The 16,035-nt window shown below is 38.6% G+C and overlaps 1 protein-coding gene across 2 annotated transcripts in view; it reads left to right on the forward strand.

Annotated features, from left to right (window-relative positions):
- Nucleotides 1-16,035, forward strand: part of CSMD1 (CUB and Sushi multiple domains 1) — a 1,833,881-nt gene that overhangs the window by 1,576,886 nt on the left and 240,960 nt on the right. For both annotated transcript variants that reach the window (XM_023630572.2, XM_023630573.2), the window contains exons 31-33: nt 6,810-6,926; nt 10,930-11,043; nt 12,450-12,545. In XM_023630572.2, coding sequence (XP_023486340.1) covers nt 6,810-6,926; nt 10,930-11,043; nt 12,450-12,545 — 327 coding nt within the window. The remainder of the gene's footprint in view (nt 1-6,809; nt 6,927-10,929; nt 11,044-12,449; nt 12,546-16,035) is intronic.

Raw genomic sequence — 16,035 nt, forward strand, 5'->3', positions numbered from 1 at the left:
CTGTCTCTGTATCTCTCTGCCTCTATCTCTCTGTTTCTCTCTCCTTATCTCTCTGCCTCTCTCTCTCTCTTTCTTTCTCTCCCTTTCTCTCTCTCTCTTAAAGTGTATATGTCACTTCCCCCCAAACTATCAATAGTTTGCAATTCCTCTTATAGACATTAAATTGATAAAATCGTCTATTAAAAGGTAAGATCAACCTTCAAGAACAGACAAAACTAGCCTGTAGTGATAGAAGTCATGTCGCAGTTGTCCTTGTGGGTGGTGTGCTGGCAGGAGGGGCGGAAGAAGGATTTCCAGGTCGTTGACCATGCTCCGTATCTTGATCGACTCAGTGGTTTCATGGGCATCTCCATGGACAAAGCTCCTCCAGCAGGGGACATATGGCTTGTGCTCTTCCCTCTGCCTGTGCTATGGATGAAAAAGTTGGTAAAACACCATAGTTTGTGACGGAAAAATTGATTTTCAAGATTACTGTAGGATGAACTCAAGGACCTGTTTGGTTAGATACCCTGAACTTGCAAAATGAAACTGTCCTCCTCAGGGCAGCTCAGGTGCTGCTGGTACCTTCTGGCCAAACAGGAGCTTTAGAAAATGAGTACAGGAAAAATCAAAACCCAGACTCACCCATGCCCCTGTATGTCCTGCTGCTTCTGCGTCTCCAAATTTATCAGTCTTACAACCTCAAGAGCCTGTGACTTAAGGAGCCTTATCTCACCAGGACCCAGCACTAGCTGCTGGCACAGAGTTAGAACTTCATATATGTTTCCAGAGGAAATGAAAAAATCAGTGAATAGCTCAAATAATAGTTGGGGAAAACAATCTACAACCTGGTAAATCTTCCCAGTCCTACATACTTTACCCCCTAGTAACAAACATAGGAACATAGTTATTGATGCTTCTCAGATTTCAGAAGGTAAGAAAGAGCAGAGAATGATGAAAGGAGGAAGCAGATGTCTTGTGGTCCCCACGTGCGTGTTACAGACTGTTGAAATGATGCTGTTTAATGAATGTCTTTAAACATAACCATAAGGTTTGCATCAGTAGCATTCTAATGTTCTGCAGAGGATCTGAAGACCATTGTCATTTACTCATTATATTAATTTCAGCATCACACCTTTCAAAGTATGTGTGCAATCCTGTGGATTTTCCTTGTCGCAAAGCCGCGTTCCTCTCATGGTGTCTCGCACAGGATGGGGTGGGGTGTGCCTGCTGCTCTGATCCAGTTGAGAGGAAAGACCACAGAGGTACAGTCCTGTTCCAGATCTACTGCAAACCAGATGTGCAAAAGTGGGAAAGCGGCCCAGTGCCTGCAGACCCCACGTCCTCTGCACAAGAAGGCTGGAAATATCTACCCAAGACCCTCCACGGGGGTTGTTGAAATGGTCACGTGAAAATTTAGCTAAAAAAGATACACCTGAAAAATCCACAGAGATATGAAATTTTATAGAAAGTTAATATAAATTGCATCTTATATTAATTATATTTAAAATGCAAATGTCTTTTATTAATATCCCAATAACCTCATAGAATTGGAAAGGCCTAAGGAACATTCATCTCCAATTCTAAAAACAGTAATCTAAATTCCTGTTTCACTGTTTATTACTGTTATTTTTCACATTTGAAATTTTGAAAATCACTTTTTATGTATGTAAATTGCTCTTTATATATGTATATACACATATATATGTAAACAGAAATGTATGTATGCATTAAAATGTATGTATATCGTATAAGTACATATACTTACATATGTAAAGAGTAATATATATGAAAAGCAAATTTATAAAGGAATTATGTGAAATTCTTACTCCAGATAATGTGTTGATTGTGAATTTTAGATGATTATGAAGGCTGGTTTGTGAATCAATGTCTCCTGTTGATCTATTTAATGAAAAATACTCAACAAGTACATTATTTCAGTTACATTAGTTGCTTTGGGAGATTTATAAAACATGTGGGCTACAGAGTCCTTCTATCCTAAGTTGATTAAAAACTAAAAGGAGAGGCATGTGGGAGCTTCACGAGTGGAAATCCACTTCGGGGAGCTCACAGGAGGCGGCGGTGGACTGCACGGCCTGCAGGAGGACAGAGCCTGATCTCGACCATGCGGGTCAGGACCTGGGGCTCCCAGGGCAGCACAGGCTCCCACACAGGACAGCACGGGACACTGAGGTTGGGGGAGATGGGCGCTGAGCCCTCACAAGTTGGGAAGCAGGTCCAGTGGGAGGCCCTGTGCCCACTGTGCCCCCTCCCTGACCTGCAGGAGGGTCCTTGTGGACATGAGCAAGGAATCTCACCTCCTCCCCATTTCCTGCTCTCTCGCTGTCAGCCATCGCCCCCACCCGCCAGCTCCTGAAAGGCCTGAGCCACCCGCCTAGATCTTTGGTCCCCCAACCTCTGGGGAGAGAGGACCTCACAGTGGGGCTGGGGCAGGGGCCCAGGGTTCTCAGTCTAGAGCAGGACTAAGGGGTGTCTCTCTTCTCAAGTCAGCTGAATCCTGTCTTTACCGCCCGGGGCTAAAGGGAGAAGAACACGTCCCTCATGAGTGTTGGGAGGATGAAATAGGAATTGCATGAAGGTCTCCGACAAAGTAGATGCTCAATAAATAGAAAATCATAATTCTGTGTGTAAATGGCACACATAGTCACTTTCACATAGCAAAGGACAGTGACCCCAGACTCCTGATCTGCCGTTGAATCAGCCTATCACTGTCGAGTGTGCAGTCACAGTATCTGCCGCGCATTTACAGGTACTGAAAATCTTAGCAGATGTGCTGTGGGAATAATGCATGGGTGCAGGCACTTAGACAACTTTGGGTAAAAGTTCTACTACTTGTTTTGTTTCCCATGAAATGATCTGTGCACTCCCTGGTGTGTCCATATCCTACTTCATACATCTCTGTAGACAGTATATAAGGGGACCAGTGTAAAAATAAGAAGCTAAACTGAGGAAAGATCATGAATTTTGGACTTTAAGTAATACTACTGTGGGAATTAAATTTGTGATAAATTCAAAAACAATTTGAATGTATGTTGGAATGGGAATAAATACTTTGGCCACAGAATAAACATATAAAAATGAAGTCATTTTGGGCATCAGATACGTAATCAAGTTTTCAATTAGAGATTATTTCTTCTTTTTTCTGTTTTTCCTTTTTTTTTTTTTTCAAGGAAGATTAGCCCTGAGCTAACATCTGCCACCGATTCTCCTCTTTTTGCTGAGGAAGATTGGCCTTGAGCTGACATCGGTGCTCATCATCCTCTATTTTATATGTGGGACACCTGCCACGGCATGGCTTGATAAGCAGTACTGGGTCCTCCCCTGGGATCCGAACCAGCGAATCCCAGGCTGCTGAAGTGGAGCACATGAACTTAACCACTATGCCACCCTGACAGCCCAGAGATTGTTTATTTTCCCATATCTGAAAGCCTGTGAAGTCAAGCAGAATTTCTGTTTTCCACAAGCAAAGTGCACAAAACGTAAATTTTTCCTTATGCTGTTTATTTACATTTAAATAAAACTCAAAATTCCAAATCCTTAAACCAGACATGACTTCCCGCAGTCTGTTTTGGGTCTCTCGTGGAGAACAGCACATCGTGTGCACGAAGCAGGGTCTGTGGCTCGTTCAGATGATCAGTTAAACTCGGGGATTTCTGCTGTATTTTAACCAGTTTAGCAGTTTATCTCGGATGGGGTGCAGTCAGTGCGTTTTCCACACGTTTGTTTTAAATGCGTGAAATAACTTTTTCTTAGTGATTCATCTGTTGCCCACAGTTTTTGTGCTTTGACATTTGCTACAGAATTAGGACTGAAGCTAAAACAGCCTGGGGGCCCTTCCAGGGGTCCGAATGGCTTGTGTTTGCCTGTGTTGTCTTTGGTTTACATTCAATTTGCTTTATGTGTGATACATATATTCCAATTAACCAAATGGATGAGGAAGTTTCTTGTTACCATCTGCAACGAGTGCTGTTGCAAATCTTTACTCCTTTAGGAAATGATCTTTTCAATATGTTAATTACAGAATGGTAAGCACATATTGATTTTTCTTCTATCTCATTAATATAAAAGAATTTCTAACACCAGAGAGACCATGCCTATTTCTTAGATTAACACGGTAACCTGGACGGAATAATGATTAAGAATGTAATGAAAATTCTCTACATATTTTCTCAATTTCATAAATGTTTCATCGTGTTCTAAGTATGTAGCTCTGGTGCTTATCTTTAGCGTCTCAAGAAGAACCTGTAGGCATAAGCACCATTTATCAAGATAGTAGAGGACTTTGCCAGCTCAGGTTTCTTTCATTTCACCTTTATTAGTTGTTTTTTAGTGTTTTCTATTATCATAAAGTAATGCTCTTTTATCCTATCCTTGGACGAATAAATCTTTGTAGTTAACTTCAACAAACATGTCAGACGGTGTCCTGGATAACATTTCTGCCTGGTAATTTGGGCATCATTGTCAGCCCAGGGATGATTTATTTTCACTTCTCATTTATACTCGTTGTTTAAAATTTCAAATAGATGCATTTTTTTTGATGGAAAGAGATATTGTGCAAGGATCTGCTGAATTTTATATGCCTAAAAGAAAGTACATTTTATGTGGCTAAAAAAATAAATTCCATTGTTTATTTATACAGAGTTCCCTCAGTATCCACAGGGAATTGGTTCCAGGCCCCCCAGAGATACCAAAATCTGAGGATGCTCAAGTTCCTTATGTAAAACAGTGTGGTATTTGCATATAACCTGGTGGATCCTCCTGTATACTTCAAATCATCTCTAGATTACTTATGATACCTAATACAACGTAAATTCTCTGTGAATAGCTGTGATACCGTATTGTTTAGGGAATAATGACTAGAAAAAATGTCTGTACATGTTCAGTACAGATGCAACCGTCATAAGCCTTTCGATCCAGAGTTGGTTAAATCTGAGGATGCAGAAGCTGCAGACACGGAGGGCTGATGGTACTTATTTTTTAAAATTTGAACTTTAAGCTTTTAAGGAAAAAAAAGATAAATCTGAAATAACCTGGTTGAATTTGCATGATTGAGTTTGGAAAAAAATTAAGTGATATATCTAAATGGGCAGAATGGGTCTCCTAGCGTTTTACTGAAAACCTTCAGCTTCGGAGTATAACTTATAGAAATTTCCTCCAGAAAAAGTCAAAAGTAGGAACTGGCCTGGTGGTGTAGTGGTTAAGTTCGTGCACTCCACTTTGGCAGCCTGGGGTTTGCAAGTTCGGATCCTGGGCACAGACCTACACACCATTCATCAAGACATGCTTTGGGTGGCATCCCACATAACAAAAAAGAGGAAGATTGACAATAGATGTTAGCTCAGGGCCGATCTTCCTCACACTCACACAAAAAAGTAAAAAATAATTTTTCCATTTAAAACTGTAAAAAATCAATATGAGTGTTTTAGAATGATAAAGTTATTCTGAATTAAGACATCAGCATGAAGATAATGCTTAGTTTAATTAATTCTCTATCAGTTGATCACAAATAGATCAAAGCTGTCAGATGTATAAGCTATTTTCCTTTGACTTTTAGAATATGTCTTAAGTTTTCCAAGCCATCGTAGGGCATGGCTTGGGAAATCTGACAGATCATTAATGAGGTGCTTTGACATTACTATCAACATATTCTAAGGAGCTTTGTTAATCGTGGAGAATGTTCTGTCCAACAATTAGGACTCAACAGTGTGCTAATTAACATTCAAAGGTTAAACATTTTATCTCTGGTTTCCAATTATTTTAGTGCTTGTAAACTGTCATATCAGGAAGAAATAAGCTATAGAAATACAGATTTTCTCAAACACTGAAAATAATTCTGAATTCCAATCTGTGAAGCTGTATCCAAGACAAGGACAAGTGTGGCTGGGCCACATGGGACGTGGCGCAGGTGCACTAGGCTAGCAGCTCAGAGCTTCTGTGGTAGTCACAGCTCTGCAACTAACTAGGTGAGCCAACTTGGACCCTTCTTCAGTAAAAATATGGGGAATTCAAGTACTGGCAATTTAATTCAAAAACTGCATATCACAAGGCTGGGATTTAATCGAATTTCTGTTTTCAGATGCTTAGAAAGAATATTTTGAACATCTGTGCTACACTGTTTTCCTGTTTTCTCAGCGAGAGCAATGCCAAAGTAAATAAGATAATCAGAGGGAAATAAAGACACACGCGTTCACACACACACACACAAAGCGGGGGGGGGACACCTCATCCTTGTCTCTGCCCTGACTCTCTAGTTACGAATTCACTCAGCTTTAAATGCAACTTGTAGGAGGAGACCCCAGAAGCATTAGTAATTATACCTGTTACTGTTGAACTTAATCCATGAGACGAAAAGTTAAAACAACAATTGCAAAAAACTAGAAAGCAATCGTTTTTTCTTTTAGTCCCATAGTAATATAAAAACAAGAGTAAACTGAAATAATCTCTGTCTCCTAAGTTGACATGGTGATGGCTATGGACCATAAAATTCTGGTGAGAATTTTAAAGTCACTTTATAGTTTGTCTTTATCAAACCTGTTATTATTGTTTGCATTATTATTTTAGCATGTCTGAGAGAGGTCTTAAAAATAACATTAGGTCTTCCTCCTAAGTTGAATTACTTTTATTCTAAACTGGTAAATCTTTGTTTGTCTTTTTCTTTTCCTCTGATGGCAGTTTTTCGCTTTAACCTTTTCGGTTTTAAGTGAACCCGGCACACTGCTCGTTTACTCCATGCTTTGATCCTCAGTCCGCCCGTCGCGGGCGGTGTTGTTACTGCTCAGCATATGATTTTCGGTTGATTTTACTTTCAGCTCCCTGCGGAGGCCAGTACTCTGGATCAGAAGGGGTGGTTTTGTCACCAAACTACCCCCATAATTACACAGCTGGTCAAATATGCCTCTATTCAATAACGGTGCCAAAGGAATTTGGTAAGCATTTCTTGGTATTTTTAATTCATTGTCGTATTTCTCTCAGTGTTCATTTTTTTGTTGTTTTATAAACAAATTTTCCAGCTCTCGATGTCATAAAATAATATAAAAGAAGATAAGTCGTATTAAAAGTTGCAGGTTTTCCAAACGTATCTTACGTAATAGCCACTACAGTTCTTTTATCAATGTGATATAAGATGCTTAAATTCCCTCACAGGATCCTCATTCAGAATAATCAGAGAGATAGGTCAGCCTTTATTCTGATTCTTGTTAGAGAGCATGCTTCACCTGGTTGTTTTCATGTCTGAGGGCGGGTTGCGGTGTACGCGTGGTCAGGGGGTCACTGCCTCCCAAGTTGTGTGTTCTTGGCACATACATTGAGTGATCAGATGATGATGGAAATCACTGATGATTGAACACACCCTTGAATGATTAGAGGTGTAAAAGCAGGCAGAGCCCTATCTGACTCCTGGAAGCCTAATTTCCTGAGCTTTCCTCCTAAACTTTGCTTCCAATGAGCCAGTTTTCCAGAATGGCTTCATTTCTACAGGGCCTTCCCTGGGGGCTCTGCTGTGACGTGCTCAGCTCTGGGCTCCTGCGTCTCCACTCTCACACCTGACCAGGACAGTGTCTTTTGTGTTGGGTCCTTGTCTGGAGTAAACCAGAGAGTAACTTTTTAATTTTATAGAATAGTTTCTTTTTTCCAATAGTAAAATTAAAACCCTACATCATCAAGGTCTTTTCTTTACATTCAGAATAGCAGCCACCCACTCACAGAAATAAAGCAGATAAAAATTCTAATGTTAGAATTTGTTTGAGGCAAAACATTTTTAAAAATACACTTGTATGACAAGAAAGTGCATTGTGGAGTAAGAAGCTTGCATATGGGAGACAAATGATTTCCATGAGTTTCTGCTATTAATTATTTACGGGCTCCTTAAAATCTAATGAAAACCTCCACGGGCACTTACTTCAGCCTTAGGTATTTTAGAACACGAGCTCTTCATGAACTGGGTGATGCAAATTGATTAGTATCTTAAGCCAAATCATTTAGCTTCTACTTCCACCAGTTCTCAAGAATAGTTGAGTTCTCAGGCAGGGCTTTCCTTGTATCATCTGGCTGTGTTAGGGAGAGAGTGTGTCATGTGACACTTGAGGAATGAATGGATGGATGTGTTCATGGACCAGGGCAGAGGGACAAGCTTCCCAAAGTCAAAGAGCAGGTCCTCATATTCTGTGAATCAATGGCAGGTGTTACTCCCATTTAACAATGGAGAGACTGGGCTTCAAAATGTTTCCTTTGTTATAATAAATGGAGACTAAAACTTAGAACAGTTCCCAGATTTAGACTCTTTATGCTGGACCAATTCCTCCAAACCAAAGACCCTCATTTAGCCTCAGTTAATTCTGTATTTGAGTAAAACATAATTTTTCACATAAGTACTCAATAACATTGTTCCGATTACTACTTTCCCATGAATATTCCTCGTGTTTTTATTCATGGATACCCGACAAAATATATTTATCACAATGGAATGGAACAGCCATTCCTATGGTTTTAGTTTATTGCAAAATTTTGTTGAGTTGTCACAACACAATTATGATTTTTCAGCAGAAAAAACATTATACCCCCCATCTTAAATATTGAACCAAATTTCCCAATCTGAAAGGTTTAATGACATAAATTTATTATATTCCATCTGGGCAGAAAACTTTGCTTTGGAATAAAATAGTTAGATGGAGTATTTAATGAAATCTATACTGTCTTATCTTTGTTTTTTTCACTTCTTGTTTACTCTTTCCTGCAAAACAATTAATTCTACAATTGTGATAAGTGCCAAGATGAATAAAATATAGCCCGTGCCCCTGGGATGCCCACCAAATACTATGGGTTGGGGTGACTGTTGCTAGGTAAGAAAGGGCTGTCACTGTGGTGAACACAGGCTCCAAATGGGAAGTGACATGTGGGACAGCTCTTCAGATACCCTAATCATCTCCCCATTTTCATCAACAGCATCACCAAAGTATGCTTTCTAAAACAAGAATCTGATCATGGAAACACTTGGTAAACGTCTTTCACTCACTCCTCTGCCTGCAGTGCAAGCTCCACATGTTTCAATCTGGCCTCTGAGACCCTAAATCTCAGGCTGCCATGGTCTTCGCACCCTAATTCCCTTCCCGTTATCTGCTGAGTGTTAGCCAAACCAGACCATAAGCCACATTTGTCACTGCCAAAGTTTTGTTCTCTGTGTTCCACTTGTAGAAATAAATTCGTTGCATTCCATTCTTACACAAAAAAAGGGTTTAAAATCTCATTCTTTATGGACCAGCTAAATGCTCTTTCCCCCCATGAAGCATAAACTTTTCTACAGTTGGAAGCAATCGCTCCTAGGCCCTACATCCACTTTTTGTCTCATCCTTGTCACTTCCAGCCGCAACACAGACATCACTGGCCAGCCTATTGCTCTTGGCAGACGTCTGCATGTGTGTACATTTGGGTTGAGAGTCGGTCATAGGTCAGAACTCCGCCTTAGCAGCTGGTCAAGGAGGCTCCATGACCGTCTCCCCAAGTTCAATGCCACTCTCCTTTGCTGACATCTACACTCTGAATCTGTAGTTGCTGAGACAGCTACTGCACATCTTAGCCTGTGATAGTCCGAGAACGAAGTTTCTAACCTGATCATCCCTTTATTCTTAGTTTCCAGCATAAAGTTGATGCTTTCTAAACATTTCTTGAAAGAAAATAGGAATTATGTGCATATGATCCACTTTTGTACTATTTCAAAGACCCAAGCATTCTTCATACAGCATGATGAAGATTTAATTATTAGGGGGAGGGTGTTGTGAAGGAAGGAATCGTAGGAGCAAGAACCTTGCAAAATCGTAAAGTTTTCTCCCTCTTTCTTGTATTTACAGTACTCATCCATTGGCAAGATCCTCCTTGCTAATATGCTTCCTTTAACTGTGTTTCTCTCTGGGACACTGTAAAATCTTAAAATACAAATTTATGTGTTTCATATGTGTATATGTGTATATATATGTAATGAAGTGTATGCACACATAGTATATATAATGTAATACATAATATATATAAGGTAATAGAATATTTGTACACATATGGAATAGATCTATACACACACATGCTGTTATAGTTAAATTTCCCTCCATTTTAAAATGCCAACATTTATATTAATTCTTTAATGAGTTCTGACATGTACAACTGACACACAGACCTCCATTTCTTGTTCAAAATGATTTTAGTGTAAACTTTACACATAAGTAAAAATTAGTTGTTCATTGCTTGTAAATAAATAACTAAATCACAAGTTTTTCTAAATAATTGTAAAGGACCTATGCATGAACAATTTGAGCACACAAACACTGATTAAATTTGAAGAAGTGAAATGCGTGGTTATTTGACCTAGAGGAGGCGTGTTCTTGCAACTTAACCTACGGGATAAATCAAATTGAAGAGTGGAATAGCAATAAGCAATTCCTATAGGATGTTGCTGAATCATGGGTTTAAACTGCAATGAGTTCCTATGAATTTGGCATTATGATAATCTTAGGGGAAGAATTTTAAATTAGCATGCTGTAAAAGCCAACAGATGTCTTAATCCCTATGCCTATTGTTCGTTGAATAAAATGTCATCAGTTACTCTAAAATAAATAGGACAGCGTTATGATTACTCTTCCACCATTCCAATGTATATTTATTAAAAGAAAAAAGAATCTTCATTCAATGTTGAAACTATACAGGGAACGGTAATTGCATGCTTTGTATTAAGTGTCAAGATCAAGAAGATCAAGAAGCAAAATAAAATTGTTTAAGTAGCTAAAAACTTTTAGCAAACAGAGAAAGTAAGTTAATATTTATTTTTGACAGGATTCTTAGAATCATGATATCTGGGGGGAATCCGTAAATATGAAGTACCACAAAAATCTCAGCCTCTCTTTCTTATGAAAGCGTGTTGTGCCCACCCCCGCCCCTCTTGTGTCACAGTGCTGTTTGGACAGTTTGCCTATTTCCAGACGGCCCTGAATGACTTGGCAGAATTATTTGACGGAACACACCCACAGGCCAGACTGCTCAGCTCGCTCTCTGGGTCTCACTCAGGTAAACTTTCAAAGACGTTTGTCTTTAGTTCTATTTAGACAGCTAGGGTGACTAATTTTAAACTTGTCTATTTGCGTGTGTGTCTGTGTGTAAAGAAGGAATTTAATCGTCTTTGAATTTGCTTACTTATTTAGTGAGATCTTATTTTTGATTTAAAATTTCAAGTGTATTTTTATCTCATGTATAAAACTGCCTGCCTTTATCATTTTACTTAAGAAGTTTGTAGAAAATATAATATCCATCACAACCAAAAAGGAGAACATCAAAAAGAAGGGTTAATAAACCATCTTGTGTGTTTTATTTTCTATTCTATGTGTTAGAATCCTCCTCCTGGAGATAAGCGCTGTTAACATCTTGGTTTAAATGACTCAAAACTTTAAATACATCACATAGAGACCCATTACACCCACACGTGTATGGTGCATATGCATATACACATACATAAAACAGGGGATATTATTTCAAAACTTGTTTTTTATCCCATACTTCCACTTAAAATCATATGTAGGGGTCTTTCTCTATAAAGAATATAAATATACACCAAATGTAATTGCTATTAGAGCTGAATAGTGTTCAGACTGATTAATGAAGCCCGATTTGTTTAATTCCACCCCTGACAGCGATGTAGACCTTATTTGTACCACTGCTACATTTTCATCATTTACCCAAGCAGGTCAAGTCATCTACTCCCATCACAGGCTTTGGCCAACTGAGGTTACAACTGGCTTATTTCCAGTTCCTCACTACTATTTATCAAAGGTTTTAAGACCTGTGTCTGTTACTTTTTACCAGGGTCCAATGATGTGATGTCTAGAAAAGCATCAGAAGATACACGTTTAAAATATTGATATGTACTAGCAAATTCAGCTCTGAAAAGTGTATGCCATTCACACGCCTCTCAACAGTACTTGAGAGAGACCATTTCCGTATTGTATGTATACTTTAAAAGGTGAAAAATATATTTCACGAGCCTCTTTTTGAATCCTTTAGTTTCTTTAATCAGCTTTGGTTTCAGAGACATTTTCTTAATTTCAAGTAAAATCCTAGCAAGCAGTTATCAAATAAAGGTGATCTGACTCAATGATTCACCCAAAACTTTGATTTCCCACATTATCAACTAATAGAGCTATTATCAGTGCTTTCTTCAAAAGAAAGCATAAATGAGATAATGATGAAAATCACATTTTAATAGAATATAGAGGAAAGAATAGAGTTTTCAAATCTTTCCAGAAACAGTGTGTTTGGGTCCTAAACCCGAAAGCGAAATTTTATAAAAGTTCAAAAATGAAACATGAAATTCCAAGTGAACAATTATTTTCCAAAATATTATTGTCTACCACAGCATTGTGTATTTTATGAATCCCATGTATTAGTTCTTTGTATTTTGCTTTCTGTTTTTTCCCTAGGTGAAACATTGCCTTTGGCTACGTCAAATCAAATTCTGCTCCGATTCAGCGCAAAGAGCGGAGCATCTGCCCGCGGGTTCCACTTCGTCTATCAAGGTAAATGTCACTCTGCAGCCTTCTTCAGTTTCTCCTCTCGCAGCACATACCACTGGTTTCAGCTAAAGCACCGAAAATATCTGAGCTGCGCTTTTTAAATATTTAAGAAATTGGAGGTACTCATGTATCTATAATAAAAATATTTAATAAAACTATTAAAATATTCCTTTTCACACTTAAATATGATATTTATACTACAAAGATCCAATAACACCTCCTTTATCTGGCATTATCAGGAGATAAATATTAATCAAATTACCTTTGTATGTTACCTTCACATTTTGCAAAATGATTTCAAGTGCGTTATAATACTTTAATTAAGTAAAATATTTCATAGTAGTTTATGTTTTAGTAAATGTTTTCATGAAATATTTTTAAGATACATTATACATTTCCCAGTCACTGATTGAAAAGGCAGTTTAACAAAACCAAACAAAACCCCAGTTACCGTCCAGGCTTCTGTTAGTCTAACTAGATCCCTTTTTTATTTAGTTGTGTCCCATTAACTTTTGGCACGTTGACACCTTTATATTTATAGAAATTTTGAATTTAGGGTTTGCTTTCGTCTTGTATATTCTTCCTATGGATTTGCAACCGTGCTGTGTGAGCTGCGCACACTCTCAGGAGCACAGAGCAAGTCGTCGGCTCTAGCTTGTAACGACTGTATGGAGTGAGATTCCGAAGAGATTGTCATCTTCAGACATGAACTTTGTGTTCACAAATAAGGGGCAAGGTCTCTCAGTTTGTCTAGGTCTCAGTTTTGCTTGAGACTAGTTAGATTACGGGCTGCTTTTACATATTTTCTTCAGAAGTGGAGGAGAATCACCTACCAGTCATGGTCTCTTTCTTTTAATAAAGACTTGTCCAGGAAACATGCTTCACAGCATCATATTTTTCACAAAATTCTGGAGAATAACAATCTATCATGTCATTCACATATCTAGTAATCTCACACTACAAATGCATGCCCTCAACACATTTCCTGTAACAACCTTTCAGTGTTCAGCAATAAGACGATTCGAAAAATAATGGATAGAGACTAAGAATAATATTTGACAGGCAAATGGGAGGAAAAATATCTCCAATACAGTTTCAGCAGCAGTTGCTTGAATGGTGATGCTGTTGGATTAAAATTAGTTACATTGTTCTAAATTATATCTTTTATTAAAACATAAATAATGAAAGGATTTTTTTTTTAATAGACTTTATTAGCTGGTGGCCAGTTTAGGCAACTTAGCTCGTATCCAGACCTGATTTTCTTCAAATAAATTCTCTATTACTTTGCAGAAGCAGATTTACAAACCAAAGTGAGTTTGCATGACATGTAAAGAAACTGGACCACTTGATTTAAGTGCCTTTTTTGTCCTGGAAAAATTCAAGTTACTGGCATTGTCCGCCTTGATAAGGGGATTTCTTTGATTTTTGATGAAGATTAGAAAATCAGTCAAACCGTCAAATAAAATCTCTGAGGCAAACGACTCAATGTCTATCCTATTTTCAAATGTTATTCTCAGAAGTCAGGATTTTGAAAATTAAGTTTCTTGGCTTAAAGTAACATTGTATTATCATTAAAATGTATGAAATACAGAAAAGTAGAAAGAAAAAATTCTTTATAAAAGGAATATATCTTCCTTGTATTTAAGAATATACAATGAATCTGATAACTTAAATATTTTATAAAGTTCCAATATACCTCCTTTTCTTGCTTTGTTCCTACAGTGAGTTTATGCAAAAATTGATGTCTTTTTATCAAAGCACTATCCTTCTGAGGGAAAGCAGTAGGATCATGAATGCAATTTATAAATCACTCAGGAACAGCTGGGAAGGTTTCCAATACGTAAGAAAAGTTAAATTGAACATTGCCTTCTGAAAGACACTAGTTATACAGAAACCTAGAAATGATTTGAACTCTGTTGTATGAAAACTTTCTGAATAATGCTTTCATCTACCACTTATGGCTTCATTCTTTCATAAGTTATTAAAACTTAAAATTGCACAGGGACTTTATGACTTCCACAGTTATAGGATATCTCACCCTTCTTAACAGACAGACAGTCTGTTATAAAGAGCTGTTAGAGACATCAGTGAAAAATAGGTGTAGCAATATCAGGATGCAGAAGAGCTGCATATGACCCAGGTGTGCCAAGAGGGCTCCTCTGGCCCTCTGCTCCCGGCCCTTCCATGCCATCCTGGTTAATGACGTGGAGACGTTGATAATGAGGATGTTACCATCTTTCTGATCTTGTGAAGAAATGGAAGTATAGAGGTTTTTGGGTTTTTTTTAACTTTTTTTCCTGAGGAAGATTAGCCTTAAGCAGACATCTGCCAATCCTCCTCTTTTTACTGAGGAAGACTGGCCCTGCGCTAACATCCATGCCCATCTTCCTCTACTTTATACGTGGGACGTCTACCACAGCATGGCTTGCCACGAGGTGCCATGTCCGCACCGGGGATCTGAACCAACGAACCTTGGGGACGCTGAGGCGGAATGTGCGCGCTTAACCACTACACCACCAGGCCAGACCGAGTTTTCTTTTTCTTTTCTTTTTTTTTTTTTTAAAGAATCCTAAATAACTTATGTTTTTGCTGTTTTTTATTTGTTTGTTTGGTTTTCATGCACCTTGGGAGTAGAAGGGTACATTTGAAAAGTGTGAAGGAGAAAAGAGAGGGAGTTAGGACCAGGGGCACCCCAAAGAAGGCTAATGGGGTAACTCTTCACATTACAGCGCTTTAAATATGCCTCGACTTTGTTTGTCCGTGATGACTTAGCACCTGTGAGGAGCTTGGTTTGGCTGTTTGGCGCTATTTGATAAACACCGTAGGACATTATCTCAGCAGAACTCACAGGTCATGGTTATGCAAGAAGCAGTATGGATGGAGGCTGACAGGTGATCTTAGGTTATTTCAGAGACAGTGGGCACCTTTTACAGCCGTGGCTCAAGCATCAGCCTCCCAGGTCAATCTTGCATTAGCCTTTGATTCAGCAACCACCCACCTCAGCTCTGTGATAGTCAAATAGAATTTAGAAGCAAATGTTATGGCGAGACTGTATTACGAAAACAATCTAATTATTCTCTTCCTGAAGCACGAGAGTCTCTATAATCATTCTAACATTTCAGTTCTGGACAAGCGTAACATTTTTCCTGTAAACCAGCCTTCCTGAAGACACAGGAGGAACGCTATGCTTGCTTTCAAACATGAGCAAGTTCCAACAGCTTGTTAGACTTCCTTTCAGGCATTCAGGAGAAATTGTCCCCACCCCATTCCCTGGTTCCCAGGAATTCCCTGAATGTTCATGGCGGGGGATCCCGTAGCCTTCTCTCCACTTCCTGAGCTCCAGGACCTGGAGACGGGCAGACGTACTGTGGCTAAATGTGGTGGAAAATATATTGTCCTTAAAGTCAGTGTATTCTTAGGTCAACGCAAAATCAAGAATCGCATTGCCCTCAGAAACCCTCCACGATGGGAGCTCAACTACTATTTCTTAAGT

The sequence above is a fragment of the Equus caballus genome, chromosome 27 (assembly GCF_041296265.1).
Source record: "Equus caballus isolate H_3958 breed thoroughbred chromosome 27, TB-T2T, whole genome shotgun sequence".
Taxonomy (NCBI): Eukaryota; Metazoa; Chordata; class Mammalia; order Perissodactyla; family Equidae; genus Equus; species Equus caballus.